The sequence below is a fragment of the Portunus trituberculatus genome, chromosome 20 (genome assembly GCF_017591435.1).
Source record: "Portunus trituberculatus isolate SZX2019 chromosome 20, ASM1759143v1, whole genome shotgun sequence".
NCBI classification, from domain to species: Eukaryota; Metazoa; Arthropoda; class Malacostraca; order Decapoda; family Portunidae; genus Portunus; species Portunus trituberculatus.
This window is the reverse complement of record NC_059274.1, coordinates 9,334,068-9,350,013: the sequence shown is the minus strand read 5'-3', so window position 1 is coordinate 9,350,013 and position 15,946 is coordinate 9,334,068. Positions and strand designations below refer to the sequence as shown.

General features: G+C 41.1%; 1 protein-coding gene across 9 annotated transcripts in view; it reads left to right on the top strand.

Annotated features, from left to right (window-relative positions):
* LOC123506795 (survival motor neuron protein-like) overlaps positions 1–15,946 on the top strand; it is a 105,680-nt gene that overhangs the window by 12,602 nt on the left and 77,132 nt on the right. For all 9 annotated transcript variants that reach the window (XM_045259141.1, XM_045259138.1, XM_045259142.1 and 6 more), the window contains one exon: positions 10,895–11,134. In XM_045259141.1, coding sequence (XP_045115076.1) covers positions 10,895–11,134 — 240 coding nt within the window. The remainder of the gene's footprint in view (positions 1–10,894; positions 11,135–15,946) is intronic.

Sequence of the window (15,946 nt, the reverse complement as noted above, 5' to 3'; positions counted from 1 at the left end):
TTTTTGTCAACAATATATTTCTTCAAATAGTGTTCTGTTGTTACCATCAACTTGCTTGTAGGATGCGTGATGTGAGCAACTTGAATCACAGAGCTCCCTCGAGCGTCTTTCAGGAAACGTTTTATTTCCTCACGTTTCGCTCTTATTCCGCTAACAGTAGACTCACTAATGTTGAACAAGTTTCCAATGGCAACAGGTCCCATTCCAGCATCAAGTTTATCCAACACTTTGCCTTTTTCCTTCATGTTTAACAGTCTTTTCTTCTTACCCTGCCTCTCTGGCCTGCTTCCTTTTGCCGAAGTAGGTTTCTTCGAGCCACATGCTGCAGTGCCTCTTTTATTTCCTGACATCACAATTAATTAGCTTGCATATAAGAACTATCAAGATGCTGGTGGAAGAGGGCTAAGGACGCGTGCACACGTGGTCAGCTCAGTCAGCCAACTGCAGGAGTCTTGGGGCAGCATATGTGATGCCGCCCGGAAGTAAATGCGACCGATACTTGTCAAAGCAGCGCGAAACTCGGGGCAATACAGCGCCAAACTCGGGATGGTAAGAATTTAGGACTAAGCGCCAAACTCGAGGATCGCAAAACTCGGATAGCGCTAAACTCGGGAGGGTACTGTAGTAGGGTGGAGACTATCAAACGACTTCTCCGGTACAGAGGATATTCCAGGAGAGTGGCGAAGGCAGTGGCAAAGGCTAGACAACCTTCCACTACTTTGAATTACCAACATATGTGGAAGAGGTTTTGGCAATGGTGTCAGTCTCCTGCCCCTCCAGCTAGAAGCTCGCAGACTTTCTTCTGTACTTACACGAGTCTTGTCACCTTTCTGTCTCAGCTATTAAAGGCTATAAAGCCATGCTGAATAGTGTTTTTTCCCTAAAGGGCTTCAACCTGACAGAGGACCCAGTTTTGAAGAACCTTATTAAATCTTTTGAAACACAAGTTCAAAAAGGGTAATAAGACCACCACCATGGAACCTGGATGTAGTGCTAAAGGCACTGTCGCTGGCTCCCTTCAAACCTCTTAGAGCCTCTTCGTTCAGAGATCTTACGAAGAAGACTCTTTTCCTTGTCTCGCTAGCTTCGGCTAAGAGGGTCGGTGAGTTACAAGCCATGTCATACAAGCTTACTCAGCAAGGCAAAGACATCATCCTATCTTATCTTCCAGAATTTGTCGCAAAGACAGAAACTTCCAGCAATCTTCTTCCTAGGGAATTCAGGATAAAAAATTTGGCAATGGCCGTGTGCCCTGATGATGAAGAACACCTTCTGTGCCCAGTTCGGGCTCTGCTTATCTTTAAGGAAAAGATGGGGAACGTGGCAAGAAGACCTAGACACCTCTTTGTCTCTCCTGCAGACAAATCCAAACCACTTTCAAAGAATGCTTTGGCCTATCTCCTGAGAGAAACTATTCTGCAGGCCCACCGCTTACTGCCCGAGAACCTACTGATGCCTCTGAGAGTGAGAGCACATGATATTTGAGGGATTTCCACCTCCCGTAATTTATGGAGGAATAAATCAGTAGAGGCTGTTCTCAATGCAGCTTCCTGGAGGACACCTTCCGTCTTTGCAAAACATTATCTTCACGACGTCGAGCGTTCATATGGGGACACCTTTTCCCTCGGCCCGATAGTCACAGCAGGTGGCATTGTGACATGAGCACTATCTTAAGGCGGCATGCTATGCCTCGTTGTGCTTCACCAGAGCTTTGTGGGGGAGAGCACACTGCCTTAACCTTGCTTTGCTCCTCTTCCTTTGTTCCAAGTCTGGATGTAAGTACTGAGGCAATTGTTATTTTTTTGGCGGGTCTCGGTTATACAAGCCAGAGGACCGGGGTTCGATTCCCCGGGGTGGAGATATTTGGATGTGTCTCCTTTCACGTGTAGCCCCTGTTCACCTAGCAGTGAGTAGGTACGGGATGTAAATCGAGGAGTTGTGACCTTGTTGTCCCAGTGTGTGGTGTGTGCCTGGTCTCAGGCTTATCCGAAGATCAGAAATAATGAGCTCTGAGCTTGTTCCGTAGGGTAACGTCTGGCTGTCTCGTCAGAGACTGCAGCAGATCAAACAGTGAAACACACCTTTTAATGTGGGAACCTTCTTAGTCATGTGAAACAGGGGTGTGCAACAAGTTATTTTTCAAGTATAAAAAATATTTTTGCACACTTACCTGTTTCACATGACACATACCCACCCTCCTCCCCTCTGCATGTTATGTACGCATAAAGCAATGGAGTGGTTGCTGAGCAGGTAGTGGGGATTGGTGGAGGAAGGGGGTGTGAGGGCTTCCCATTTTCTATGAACCCTACCTCCTCTTCCTCTACTATGAGGAAGTTTTAGGGGGTTCTTATATATTCTGCGTCAGGGAAAGAGAGAGTCCACCTCTCTTCCTAGTCATGTGAAACAGGTAAGTGTGCAAAAATATTTTTTATACTTGAAAAAAAAAAAAAAAAAATTTATGCAAGAGGGAACGCTGCTAAGGGCAACAAAATGTTAGAAAATAAAAAAAGGCCCACTGAAACTGCAGGTTCCCTAAGATGATAAAAGAGTCATCCAAAAGCAAGGGACAAATGTCTCGACACCTCTTTTAAAAGAAGTTAAGTTGTAAGAAGGTGGAAATACAGAAGCAGGTAGGGGGTTACAGAGTTTACCAGTGAAAGGTACAGGGTGGGGCAAATGAAATGCCTGAGTTTCGATAGGCCATTAGGAAAAGTAAAACAATACTTACAGAATTATTTGTTGTTTTATTCTAATCAGTATACAATGCCGTTTGTGTGAATTGCAACAGATGTTCCCGGCACGCCTCGTCTCTTGGAGGGGTGATGTTGAGTGGCCCCCACGCTCACCTGATTTGAGCATTTGCGACTTTTTTCCTGTGGGGATATCTCAAGGAGAAAGTGTTCAGAAGTCGGCCACACAATTTGGAACAATTGAAGATGCGAATTCGGGAGGAAATCGCTGCAATACCCCCTTGAGATGTGCCGAAGAGCAGCCGAAAACTTCAGACATCCCCTTCAACAGTGCATCGCTACTGATGGCCACCATCTTCCTGATGCCATCTTCAAAAAGTGATCACACAAACGGCATTGTATACTGATTCGAATAAAACAACAAATAATTCTGTAAGTATTGTTTTACTTTTCCTAATAGCCTATCAAAACTCGGGCATTTGATTTGCCCCACCCTGTATGAATGATTGAGAGTTCTGGTTAACTCTTGTATTAGACAGAATATTGTATTATATTGGACAGAATAGAGATGAGAGGAAGAAGAAAGCCTTGTGCAGCGAGTCTGCAGGAGGGGGGGAGGCATGCAGATAGCAAGATCAATAGAGCAGTTAGCTTGAAAATAGTAATAAAAGATAGAAAGAGCTACAACATTTTGGCAGTGAGAAAGAGGCTGAAGAGAGTCAATCAGAGGAGGGGAGTTGATGAGAGGAAAAACTTTTGATTCCACCCTATCTAATAAAGCTGTATGAGTGGACCCCCCCCCAAACATGTGAAGAGTACTCCATACAAGGACAGAAAAGGCTCTATGAGGAAGTTTTAGGGGGTTCTTATATATTCTGCGTCTCTTCCTAGTCATGTGAAACAGGTAAGTGTGCAAAAATATTTTTTATACTTGAAATCTTTTTTTTTTTTTTTTTTATGCAAGAGGGAACGCTGCTAAGGGCAACAAAATGTTAGAAAAAAAAAAAGGCCCACTGAAACTGCAGGTTCCCTAAGAGGATAAAAGAGTCATCCAAAAGCAAGGGACAAATGTCTCGACACCTCTCTTTTAAAAGAAGTTAAGTTGTAAGAAGGTGGAAATACAGAAGCTGGTAGGGGGTTACAGAGTTTACCAGTGAAAGGTACAGGGTGGGGCAAATGAAATGCCCGAGTTTCGATAGGCCATTAGGAAAAGTAAAACAATACTTACAGAATTATTTGTTGTTTTATTCGAATCAGTATACAATGCCGTTTGTGTGAATTGCGGCAGATGTTCCCGGCACGCCTCGTCTCTCGGAGGGGTGATGTTGAGTGGCCCCCACGCTCACCTGATTTGAGCATTTGCGACTTTTTTCCTGTGGGGATATCTCAAGGAGAAAGTGTTCAGAAGTCGGCCACACAATTTGGAAGAATTGAAGATGCGAATTCTCGGGAGGAAATCGCTGCAATACCCCTTGAGGTGTGCCGAAGAGCAGCCGAAAACTTCAGACATCCCCTTCAACAGTGCATCGCTACTGATGGCCACCATCTTCCTGATGTCATCTTCAAAAAGTGATCACACAAACGGCATTGTATACTGATTCGAATAAAACAAGAAATAATTCTGTAAGTATTGTTTTACTTTTCCTAATAGCCTATCAAAACTCGGGCATTTGATTTGCCCCACCCTGTATGAATGATTGAGAGTTCTGGTTAACTCTTGTATTAGACAGAATATTGTATTATATTGGACAGAATAGGGATGAGAGGAAGGAGAAAGCCTTGTGCAGCGAGTCTGCAGGAGGAGGGGAGGTATGCAGATAGCAAGATCAATAGAGCAGTTAGCTTGAAAATAGTAATAAAAGATAGAAAGAGCTGCAACATTTTGGCAGTGAGAAAGAGGCTGAAGAGAGTCAATCAGAGGAGGGGAGTTGATGAGAGGAAAAGCTTTTGATTCCACCCTATCTAATAAAGCTGTATGAGTGGAACCCCTCCCAAACATGTGAAGAGTACTCCATAGAAGGACAGAAAAGGCCCTATCAGGAAGTTTTAGGGGGTTCTTATATATTCTGCGTCAGGGAAAGAGAGAGTCCACCTCTCTTCCTAGTCATGTGAAACAGGTAAGTGTGCAAAAATATTTTTTATACTTGAAATTTTTTTTTTTTTATTATATGCAAGAGGGAATGCTGCTAAGGGCAACAAAATGTTAGAAAAAAAAAAGGCCCACTGAAACTGCAGGTTCCCTAAGAGGATAAAAGAGTCATCCAAAAGCAAGGGACAAATGTCTCGACACCTCTCTTTTAAAAGAAGTTAAGTTGTAAGAAGGTGGAAATACAGAAGCAGGTAGGGGGTTACAGAGTTTACCAGTGAAAGGTACAGGGTGGGGCAAATGAAATGCCCGAGTTTCGATAGGCCATTAGGAAAAGTAAAACAATACTTACAGAATTATTTGTTGTTTTATTCGAATCAGTATACAATGCCGTTTGTGTGAATTGCGACAGATGTTCCCGGCATGCCTTGTCTCTCGGAGGGGTGATGTTGAGTGGCCCCCACGTTCACCTGATTTGAGCATTTGCGACTTTTTTCCTGTGGGGATATCTCAAGGAGAAAGTGTTCAGAAGTCGGCCACACAATTTGGAAGAATTGAAGATGCGAATGGGAGGAAATCGCTGCAATACCCCTTGAGATGTGCCGAAGAGCAGCCGAAAACTTCAGACATCCCCTTCAACAGTGCATCGCTACAGATGGCAACCATCTTCCTGATGCCATCTTCAAAAAGTGATCACACAAATGGCATTGTATACTGATTCGAATAAAACAACAAATAATTCTGTAAGTATTGTTTTACTTTTCCTTATAGCCTATCAAAACTCAGGCATTTGATTTGCCCCACCCTGTATGAATGATTGAGAGTTCTGGTTAACTCTTGTATTAGACAGAATATTGTATTATATTGGACAGAATAGGGATGAGAGGAAGAAGAAAGCCTTGTGCAGCGAGTCTGCAGGAGGAGTGGAGGCATGCAGATAGCAAGATCAATAGAGCAGTTAGCTCGAAAATAGTAATAAAAGATAGAAAGAGCTGCAACATTTTGGCAGTGAGAAAGAGGCTGAAGAGAGTCAATCAAAGGAGGGGAGTTGATGAGAGGAAAAGCTTTTGATTCCACCCTATCTAATAAAGCTGTATGAGTGGAACCCCCCAAACATGTGAAGAGTACTCCATACAAGGACAAAAAAGGCCCTTGTACAGAGTTAGCAGTTGGAATGGCGAGAAAAACTGGTAGAGATGCTGTAGAATGTCTAACTTCATAGAAGCTGTTCTAGCAAGAGATGAGATGTGAAGTTTCCAGTTTAGATTATGAGTAAAGGACAGACTGAGGATATTCATTGTGGAAGATGGAGACAATTGAGTGTCATTGAAGAAGGAATAATTGTCTGGAAGGTTGTGTCAAGGTGATAGATGGAGAAATTGAATTTTTGAGGCATTCAAAATTACCAAATTTTCTCTGCCCCAATCAGAAATCTTAGAAAGATCATAAGTCAAGCATTCTGTGGTGTCCCTGCATGATCTGTTGACATCCTGAAGGGCAGTTTTGAAATCAAAGCTTTATGCCAGACTCTATCAAAAGCTTTTGGTATGTCTAATAAGACGACAAAACTTTCACCGAAATCTCTAAAAGAGGATGACCAAGACTCAGTAAGGAATGCCAGAAGATCACCTGTAGAGTGACCTTGATGGAAGCTATGCTGGCGATCAAATAGAAGATTGTGAAGAGACAGATGTTTAAGAATCTTTCTATTCAGGATAGATTTAAAAACTTTAGACAAGCAAGAAATTAAAGCTATAGGATGGTAGTTAAAGGGATTAGAACAGTCATCTTTTTTAGGAAAAGGCTGAATAATAGGCAAACTTCCAGCAAGAAGGAAAGATACAAGTTGATAGACATAATCGAAAGAGTTTGGCCAGGCAAGCTGTAAGCATGGAAGCACAGTTTTTGAGAACAATAGGAGGGACCCCATCAGGTCCATAAGCCTTCCAAGGGTTTAGGCCAGTTAGGGCATGGAAAACATCATTACGAAGAACTTTAAATCTTAAGTATGAATAAGTCAGAGGGAGGAGGAGAGGGAGGAACAATCCCAGAATCATCCAAAGTGGAGTTTTTAGCAAAGGCTTGAGAGAAGAGTTCATCTTTAGAGACAGATGAGATGTTAGTGGTGCCATCAAGATGAAATAAAGGAGTGAAAGATGAAGAAGTAAAGTTGTTGGAGATGTTTTTGGCCAGATGCTAGAAGTCATGAGGGAGTTGGAGTTTGAAAGTTTCTGACATTTTCTATTTATGAAAGAGTGTTAGTGAAGTTGAAGAACAAACTTGGCATGATTCCAGGCAGAAATATAAAGTGTGTGAGATTCAGGAGATGGAAGGTTCAAGTACCTTTTGTGGGCAACCTCTCTATCATGTATAGAAACTCCCCAACTTACAAAGATAATGGAGACTGAGAGGCTGTTCGTAACTCCATTTGTTCGTATATCCAAAGTCGGGTCTCCATTGCCTTTTTTCCCATTGTTTTAAAGCGGTTAAACCACCCATGACTTGCAGTGACTGATATATCACCATACTCAGCCTTCAGTTCATTGAATAGACTCAGGGCCTTCTCTTGAATCATCATAAGGCATAGATGTTTCCGTTTTTGGATGCAGTCCTCGAACCAGATGCCAAGATGTTTTTCCATTTCCTCAATCACTTTCCCTATCTCTTTTGATATGATGGTTGATTGCATGGGCACTGCAGATTTCACATGTTCCACTATATTTTCTTTGTTCTTAATAATTGTGCCTACAGTTGACCAATTCATATTAGATTTTCGTGCCACATCAGACATTTTCTCACCTTTCTCAAGCCGTTTTATGATGTCCATTTTCACCTCTAAAGTTATAGCGTGACGTTTCTTGGCACTTCCACTGGCTTCACCGTTTATTTTTCGCTTCACACCCGACATTTTTGATGGAATGATGCACAAGTAAAGGGAATTATGGCACAAAAATTGGTGGTACACGAGGACACAGTGAACAGATGCTTTCGTGTTCATGGCGGGAGGGCAGGTGAGTGATGCGCACAGCTGAGTGAGTGCGGCAGTGCCACGGTGTGGCAGACTCATGAACTATATTCGCACCCGGGAAATTTGAAGTTTGCTAGCATCTTTCAAACAATTTTTTGGACTTAAGTATTTCTAATATTTGTTCGTATGTATGGAATGTTCCCAAGTAGAATGTTCGTAAGTAGGGGAGTTTCTGTATAGCACAAGAACAGGCTATGTTACACCAAGGTTTAGAAGGTTTAGGTTGATAAAAAGAATGAAGAATGTACGCCTCCATGCCACCTCTGTTATGACTTCAGCACACAGAGATGGGTCTCTGACATGGAAACAGTAATCATTCCAGGGAAAATCGGCATAATACCTCCTTAGGTCTCGCCAACTGGCAGAGGGAAAATATGGAGGAATACGAGTAGGATGTTACACCAGTTGCTGTAGGTCATGGAAGATAGCAAAGTTGAAGGCTAGTTCACTAGGATGGTCAGTGAAGGGAGAGGAAAGCCAAAGCTGATGGTCAACATTGAAATCTCCAAGGATGGAGATTGAGGAATAGAATATGCTTAATTTTAGAAGTTAGATATTCAAAGAATTTACTATAGTCAGAGGAGTTAGGGGAGAGGTAGACAGCACAGATAAATTTAATTAGAAAGTGACTATTGAGTCGAAGAGCGTGGGCATGAGAGCAAGTTAGGTCATTGCACACATAGACGCAACATCCAGCTTTGGAGCGAAAATGAGAATAGAGAAAGCAGGGGGGAACAGAGAAGGGGTTACTGTCAGTTGCCTCAGACATCTGTGTTTTGGTGAGGTAAAGATGAGGTCAAGTAGAGGTGATGTTCCACAGGTTGAAAATTAGATCTAAGACTGTGAATGTTGCAGAAGTTAATGTAGAAAAAAGTTGAGGTAGGTGTTAAGACATTTGGGGTTGTCATCAAGAGAGCAGTCTGACCTGGGGACATGTCTTCCCCCCTCCCCAGAAGGGGACTCTGAGGCTGGGTTTGGAGTTGGCATTTTTTAATTTTGAATTGTAAGTGAAGGATGTATGTATGGTAAGTGCATGTAGTTTTTATTGAAGTAGGAGAGTTGTCTTTAGGCTTTAGGCAGGCTGTGACTGCCCCCTCGAATTGTGAATCACAAAGAGAAATGTTCAGTGAGATGACAACTAGCTTTAATGGGAGATTCACAGCACCCCCTGAACTAGTGCTATTAGACCTCGCTGGGAGTAAATTATTGTTTTGGTAAGTGTCTACTTCCTCCTCCATGAGGTAGAGGAATAAAGATGGACCAGACGAGTAATAAGTACTTCAATGTATCATTATCTCACTTCAGCACACTAATAACGATTCAGAGAGTGTCCAGTTCAGTAGTAAAGCAGCAGCTTGCCATGACACTACTGATGGCACCTTCCCAACCCTCATGTATGAGTGAATAATATTATCTATAGAAGTGGGGATCTGATGTGTTATCATCATATGCTCCAGGAAGTCACTATTGTATCCACATTCTTATGTGAAAATTTCATATCAATCAGATGAATACAAATAGCAAAACAAGGATGAAATTATGAAAAATTTTTAGGAGCGAATATCTTGAAAAATGTGTTTTTTGCACTTTAGAAATTTCACAAAATTGGTACAAACTTTGATCATCTTTTGTTTGGTATCATGTCAAACTTTGGTATCATGTCAAACTACAACAAAAATACAAATTTTAGGTAGATTTTTTATAATGTCAATAGAAAAAATGAAAAGTGTGGAAAAAAAAGAACTGGCCTGGCAATTCAACTCAGACTTTAGTCTCTAGGACACTCAGAGTCTGACTTATCGTGAAATCTTAGTTAATGGTATCTGAAAATAAAAAAGTGACCAATTTGTAGCTCATATCTCAAAAAACTTGTATCTCAGGCAGGTTGTATCTCAAGGTACCTATGTAACATGAAATTTGGGCCTTTTTAAAGTTTCTGCTGTCTTTAGCCACTTCCTACAAAGATTTGTTTCGCAATGCAGAACAAATTTGAGGACAGATGAAAGAGTGTAGTTTTTGGATGAATAAAACTATCACATTATGAGGAAACTTGAAGACTGTTGTAAGAGTGTAGTTTTTGGATGAATAAAACTATCACATTTTGCTTAACACTACACTTAACCCTCAGCTATCGCGCCCAATTGGGGCTGAAATAGCCACGCTATAGCCGAAAACGCGATAGCCGAATTGAACAACTAATGGTGAAAATTGTTATTGGTACCGCAACCACAAATTTTACTCCTAATATCCCTCATTTTTACTTCTTTTTAAATTAGTGTATAATCCATTGGTACCAATTAAAACATGTCAAGGTTATAACATATAAATAATTTACATCAGCTCATTGTATTTACTAGAGATGTATTGATGCATCGGTATCGGTATCGGAATCGGCGGTATCGGCCCATTTTTTGGGTATCGGTATCGGCTTATTTTATGCCGATACTTACGATACCTAAAAGGAATTTACTACTTAGTGATATATTCGACATAAGATATTGATTACTGAGTAATTTACCTTTGCAAATGGCTTCAAAAAGCTTCTAGAATTGCTCCTATTTCAAAAACGTTCTCAGAAGGACTTACAGCATCCCCCAAAACAAAGCCTCCCATCTGATAACGATCGCCGTCCACCAACTCATCCTGGTGTCCAGTGCAGTAATCACTATAAGTAGTAGTATCGGTATCGATAGTAGTATCGGTATCTGCCCAATTAGGTGGTATCGGTATCGGAATTGGCCAAAATTCTGGTATCGGTTTTGGCCAATGAGCGCTCAGATACCTCATGACGTCATGGCTGGGTGCGCGATAGCAAGCATCTGAGGTTGTGATAATGAAATTTTAGCAGCTTTTCATGGGTGCGTGATAGCAATAAAATGCGATAGCTGAAGTTGGGATAGCCGAGGGTTGACTGTACTTTAAATTGAAAGATCTTAGTCAGGAGTGCAGCTTCATACATATATTGAGTATTATACAAAGCTGCAGTAATACCATTAAAACCCATAAAAAATGAGTTGCCATGTCTCAGTTTTATGTAAATGTTAACAGCTACTAGTAATAAAAGACTTGATACAATCTCTTTCTTCACAGGATGAACTGACACATGAAGAAATATGGGATGACACTTTACTGATCCAGCAATATGACGAGGCAATGGCAAAGGTGACCTCAAAATTAGCTCAGCGAACCTCTATGGCCAACACCACAGAGAGTGAACAGTCAGAGGCTAGTCACAGGGATATGGGAGGCCAGGACCAGCAACATGCCAACTACAACACAACGTCCAACAGCAATAGGAAGAAAAAGAAAAAAAGCAAAAAGAAACATGATGTAAGTAGAACTTAACACTTGATATAAAATGAATATTCTGTAAGGACTGGTTACATTGTCTCCTAAGTAGTAGATACAGAATGATGGTTCCAGGAAGCACATGACAAGCCACCAGTTTGGACAGTTGATCCTTATGTACCAATCACTGCCAAAGAATCTGATGTTTTCAGTCATGCACAGATAGAACTAGATTTGTTTTCCTGTTGCACATAATTTTTCTATTTTTTATTCATTTATTGTAATTTTTTTTACAGTATAAATAATCTCTCTCTCTCTCTCTCTCTCTCTCTCTCTCTCTCTCTCTCTCTCTCTCTCTCTCTCTCTCTCTCTCTCTCTCTCTCTCTCTCTCTCTCTCTCTTCTCCTCTCTCTTCTCTCCTCTCTTTTCTCCTCTCCTCTCCTCTCCTCTCCTCTCCTCTCTCTCTCTTCTCTTCTCTTCTCTTCTCCTCTCCTCTACTCCTCTACTCTCTACTCCATACAAAGACGGATAAGGCCCTTGTACAGAGTTAGTAGTTGGAAGGGCGAGAAAAACTGGCAGAGATGCCGCATAACGCTTAACTTCATAAAAGCTGTTTTAGTAAGAGATGAGATGTGAAGTTTCCAGTTCAGATTATGAGTAAAGGACAGACCGAGAATATTCATTGTTGAAGAGGGAGACAGTTGAGTGTCATTGAAGAAGAGGGGATAGTTGTCTGGAAGGTTGTGTTGAGTTGATAGATGGAGGAATTGAGTTTTTGAGGCATTGAAAACTACTAAGTTTTCTCTGTCCCAGTTAGAAATCATAGAAAGGTCAGAAGGCAGGCATTCTGTGGCATCCCTGCGTGATCTGTTGCCTTCCTGAAGGGTTGTTCGTCTCTGAAAGGATGTGGAAAGATGTTGGGTGGTATCATCAGCGTAGGAGTGGATAGGACAAGAAGTTTGGTTAAGGTCGTTAATGAATAATAGAAAGAGAATGGGTGATAGGACATAATCCTGAGGAACACCACTGTTAATAGATTTAGGAGAAGAGCATTGGCCATCTACCATGGCTGCAATAGAATGGTCGAAAAGGAAACTTGAGATGAAGTTGCAGAAAGAAGGATAGAAACAGTAGGAGGGCAGTTTTGAAATCACAGCTTTGTGTCAGACTCTTTCAACAACTTTTGATATGATTAACGCAACAGCAAAAGTTTCACCGAAATCTCTAAAAGAGGATGATCAAAACTCAGTAAGGAAAGCCAGAAGATCACCAGTAGAGCAACCTTGACAGAAGCTATACTGGTGATCAGATAGAAGATTGTGAAGTGACATGTTTAAGAATTTTTCTATTGAAGATTGATTAAAAAAACTTTAGACAAGCAAGAGATTAAAGCTATAGGGCAGTATTTAGAGGGATTAAAACGGTCACCCTTTTTAGGAACAGGCTGAATGTAGGCAAACTTCCAGCAAGAAGGAAAGATAGAAGTCGATAGACATAGTTGAATGAGTTTGGCCAGGCAAGGTGTAAGCACAGTAGCACAGTTTTTGGGAACAATAGGAAGGATCCCATCAGGTTCATAAGCCTTCCGAGAGGTTAGGCCAGCAAGGGCATGGAAAACATTATGAAGAACTTCAATTGTAGGTATTAAATAGTTGGAGGGAGGAGGAAAGGAGGAACAAGCCTAGAGTCATCCAAGGTTGAGTTGTTAGCAAATGTTTGAGAGAAGATTTCAGCTTTAGAGACAGATGGGATGGCAGTGGTGTCATCAGGATGAAATAAAGGAGGGAAAGATGAAGAAGTAAAATTGTTGGAGCTGTTTTTGGGCAGATACCAGAAGTCATGAGGGGAGTTGGAGTTTGAAAGTTTCTGACACTTTTTTGTTTATGAAAGAGTGTTTGGTAGACTTGGCATGATTCCGTGCAAAAATATAAAGTGCAGGAGATTCAAGAGATGAAAGTCTCAAGTACCTTTTGTAGGTAACGTCTCTATCATGTAATGCACGAGAACAGGCTGTGTTAAACCAAGATTTAGAAGGTTTACTATTTTCAGTTGTAACACTTCCTCCCCCCCAGTGTCCAGCATGACTTTTTATCCATTTTTTCCCAATTTATATGTTTACAGTTTAAATCTCCCACAAATAGCACTCTTCTGGCCTTCCTTAACATATTGTCCAGACAACGTAGGACTTCTTTTTGCATTTCTTTATGGACATCGATCCTCTATGTTTATTAGTCTTTGGTAGCACATGCAACTATGATACTCCTTTTTTTTTCCCTCCCACTAGTCCTAATTGTTATGTTTAAAACCTTGGGCAGTCCATCTCTGCACTGTATCTCCTCCACATATATATGTTCTCTTGAGTCATCATCAATACTCCTCCTCCTTCTTTTTCTCTTCCATCTCTTCTCCACACATTATGTCCCTGATCTCTAAAATTCACTTGGATATCTTCACTTAACTTTGTTATACATACCACATCTGGTCCTTTTCCGATATACAATCTCTCATATCCAAACATCCTGATATAAATCCACCTATATTTGTATACATGACTCTTAATGCTTTCCATCCCATTCATGAATATACCATTTCCTCAGTCTCATGTGTAGCACTCTCCAGTAGAATTTCTTCTCGTTCTCTGTCCTTCCCCCGTTTTTTTCCTTAGCTTTCCTTCTCAGTTCTCTTTCTTTTCCCTTTGTACTTGATTCATCTCTGTTTTTATCCATATATTTTTATATTCTGCCTTACCAGCCAGTTTTCCAGTCCTTGCTAATATTTCCTCTACCCCACCTGCGATCTCATTTTTACTTTTAGTGGTCCTTTGGTTTCCTCACTATATTTACCAAGTCTGTATATTTCCTCTATTTCTTTCTCAAGGCTCTGTTCTTCATCTTGAATTACTGAGCTAACTTCCTTAACCCCTTCAATACGGTGACGCCTATGTAGGCGTCTTGAAGCCCCAGTAGCATATACGGTGACGCCTACATAGTTGTCATATTTCTTTTCTGAGCTTTCTTCAGTTCAGTTGTCCCGTATAGAGTGTTGGATACCAACTAAACACGCCGTATGCTGTCTTTGAAATCCTAGTGCTCCTCCCACTATCCTTGTTTCCACCAATCACTAAAGATAAGCTACATGTGTCCCGCCTTGTGTCTAAAATTACCCAATGGCATAGACTGTTCCCATCTCTCTCTCTCTCTCTCTCTCTCTCTCTCTCTCTCTCTCTCTCTCTCTCTCTCTCTCTCTCTCTCTCTCTCTCTCTCTCTCTCTCTCTCTCTCTCTCTCTCTCCTCCTCCCCCCCATCTCCCTTTCCTCCCTCCCCATCTCCCTTCCCTCCATCCCCCTTTCCCTCTCGAAAGATAAGTTACATGCGTCCTGCCCTGTAACATTCGTGAAAACACACACACACACACACATGAGACGCGGTAGAGGAAGCACGCAATACCGTCGCTCCCGAGAATCAGCTGATCTTCACTACCTTTGTTTGGGTTTACAGTGGCCTGGGCGAAAAGTGTGGTCTCATTTTTTTTTCATAAATACAGTATTAAATAATAATGAGTGAGAAAGATATTCCATCTAAATGCAGGTATGTGACAAGGGAAAGAATGAAAGCTGATGATGATAATGTTGGTGAGGGAGAAAGAGAATTTGAAGGCTTTGATACGGCGCAAACTTCACTATTTGATAGAGTCTTGACTATCGAACGTAAATTAGATAAATTGATAAAGGAGAGTATGGGAATGAAAGAGAATGAAGAACAGGATAAAGAGCTCCAGAAATTGAAAGAAAGGATAAAAGAGTGGAAGAAAACGAAACTAGGCTAAGAACCGAAAATGAAGAATTAAAAGTGGAAGTAGCGAACTACAAGAAATTGATGGAAGAAGGACTCGGTAAAGCCGAGAAAGAAAAAGAGAAGCTAAAAGATCTAGTTAACAAAGAAGAAGAAAGAGTACAAGACGTGATTAAAAAAGAAGTACAAGCATGGAGAATCCAAGATAAGCAAGACAAGGAATCATTTCAAGAAGTATTTCAAGAACAGTTAAAAGAAAGAGATGAAAATATGACAAGCAAAATGATTGGAGTCCTCAAGAAAAAAGAAAATTTAGTAAGAGAAATTGCGGAAAATAAGAAGAGTGTAATTATTTTTGGACTGAAAGAAAAAAATGTTAAATATAGACCAAGACCTCTTTTAGGGACTTCGGTGAAACCTTTGCTGTCGGCCTTGACATATCGAAAGCCTTCGATAGAGTCTGGCACAAATCTTTAATTTCTAAACTACCCTCCTACGGATTCTATCCTTCTCTCTGTACCTTCATCTCCAGTTTCCTTTCCGATCGTTCTATTGCTGCTGTAGTAGACGGTCACTGTTCTTCCCCTAAAACTATCAACAGTGGTGTTCCACAGGGTTCTGTCCTATCACCCACTCTCTTTCTATTATTCATCAATGATCTCCTAAATCTAACTCAATGCCCTATCCACTCCTATGCTGATGATACCACCCTGCATTATTCAACAGCGTTCAACAGACGCCCAACCCAACAACAATTAAATGACTCAAGGCGAGATGCTATAGGACGCCTAACTTCTGATCTTTCACTTGTTTCTGATTGGGGCAGAGAAAACCTGGTTTTGTTCAATGCCTCAAAAACTCAATTTCTACAACTATCTACTCGACATAACCTTCCAGACAACTATCCTCTCTTCTTCAATAACACTCAACTTCCACTCTCCTCTACATTAAACACACTCGGTCTATCCTTCACTAAAAATCTAAACTGGAAATTTCACATCTCTACTCTTGCTAAATCAGCTTCCAAGAGGTTAGGTGTCCTATGGCGTCTTCGTCCATTTTTCT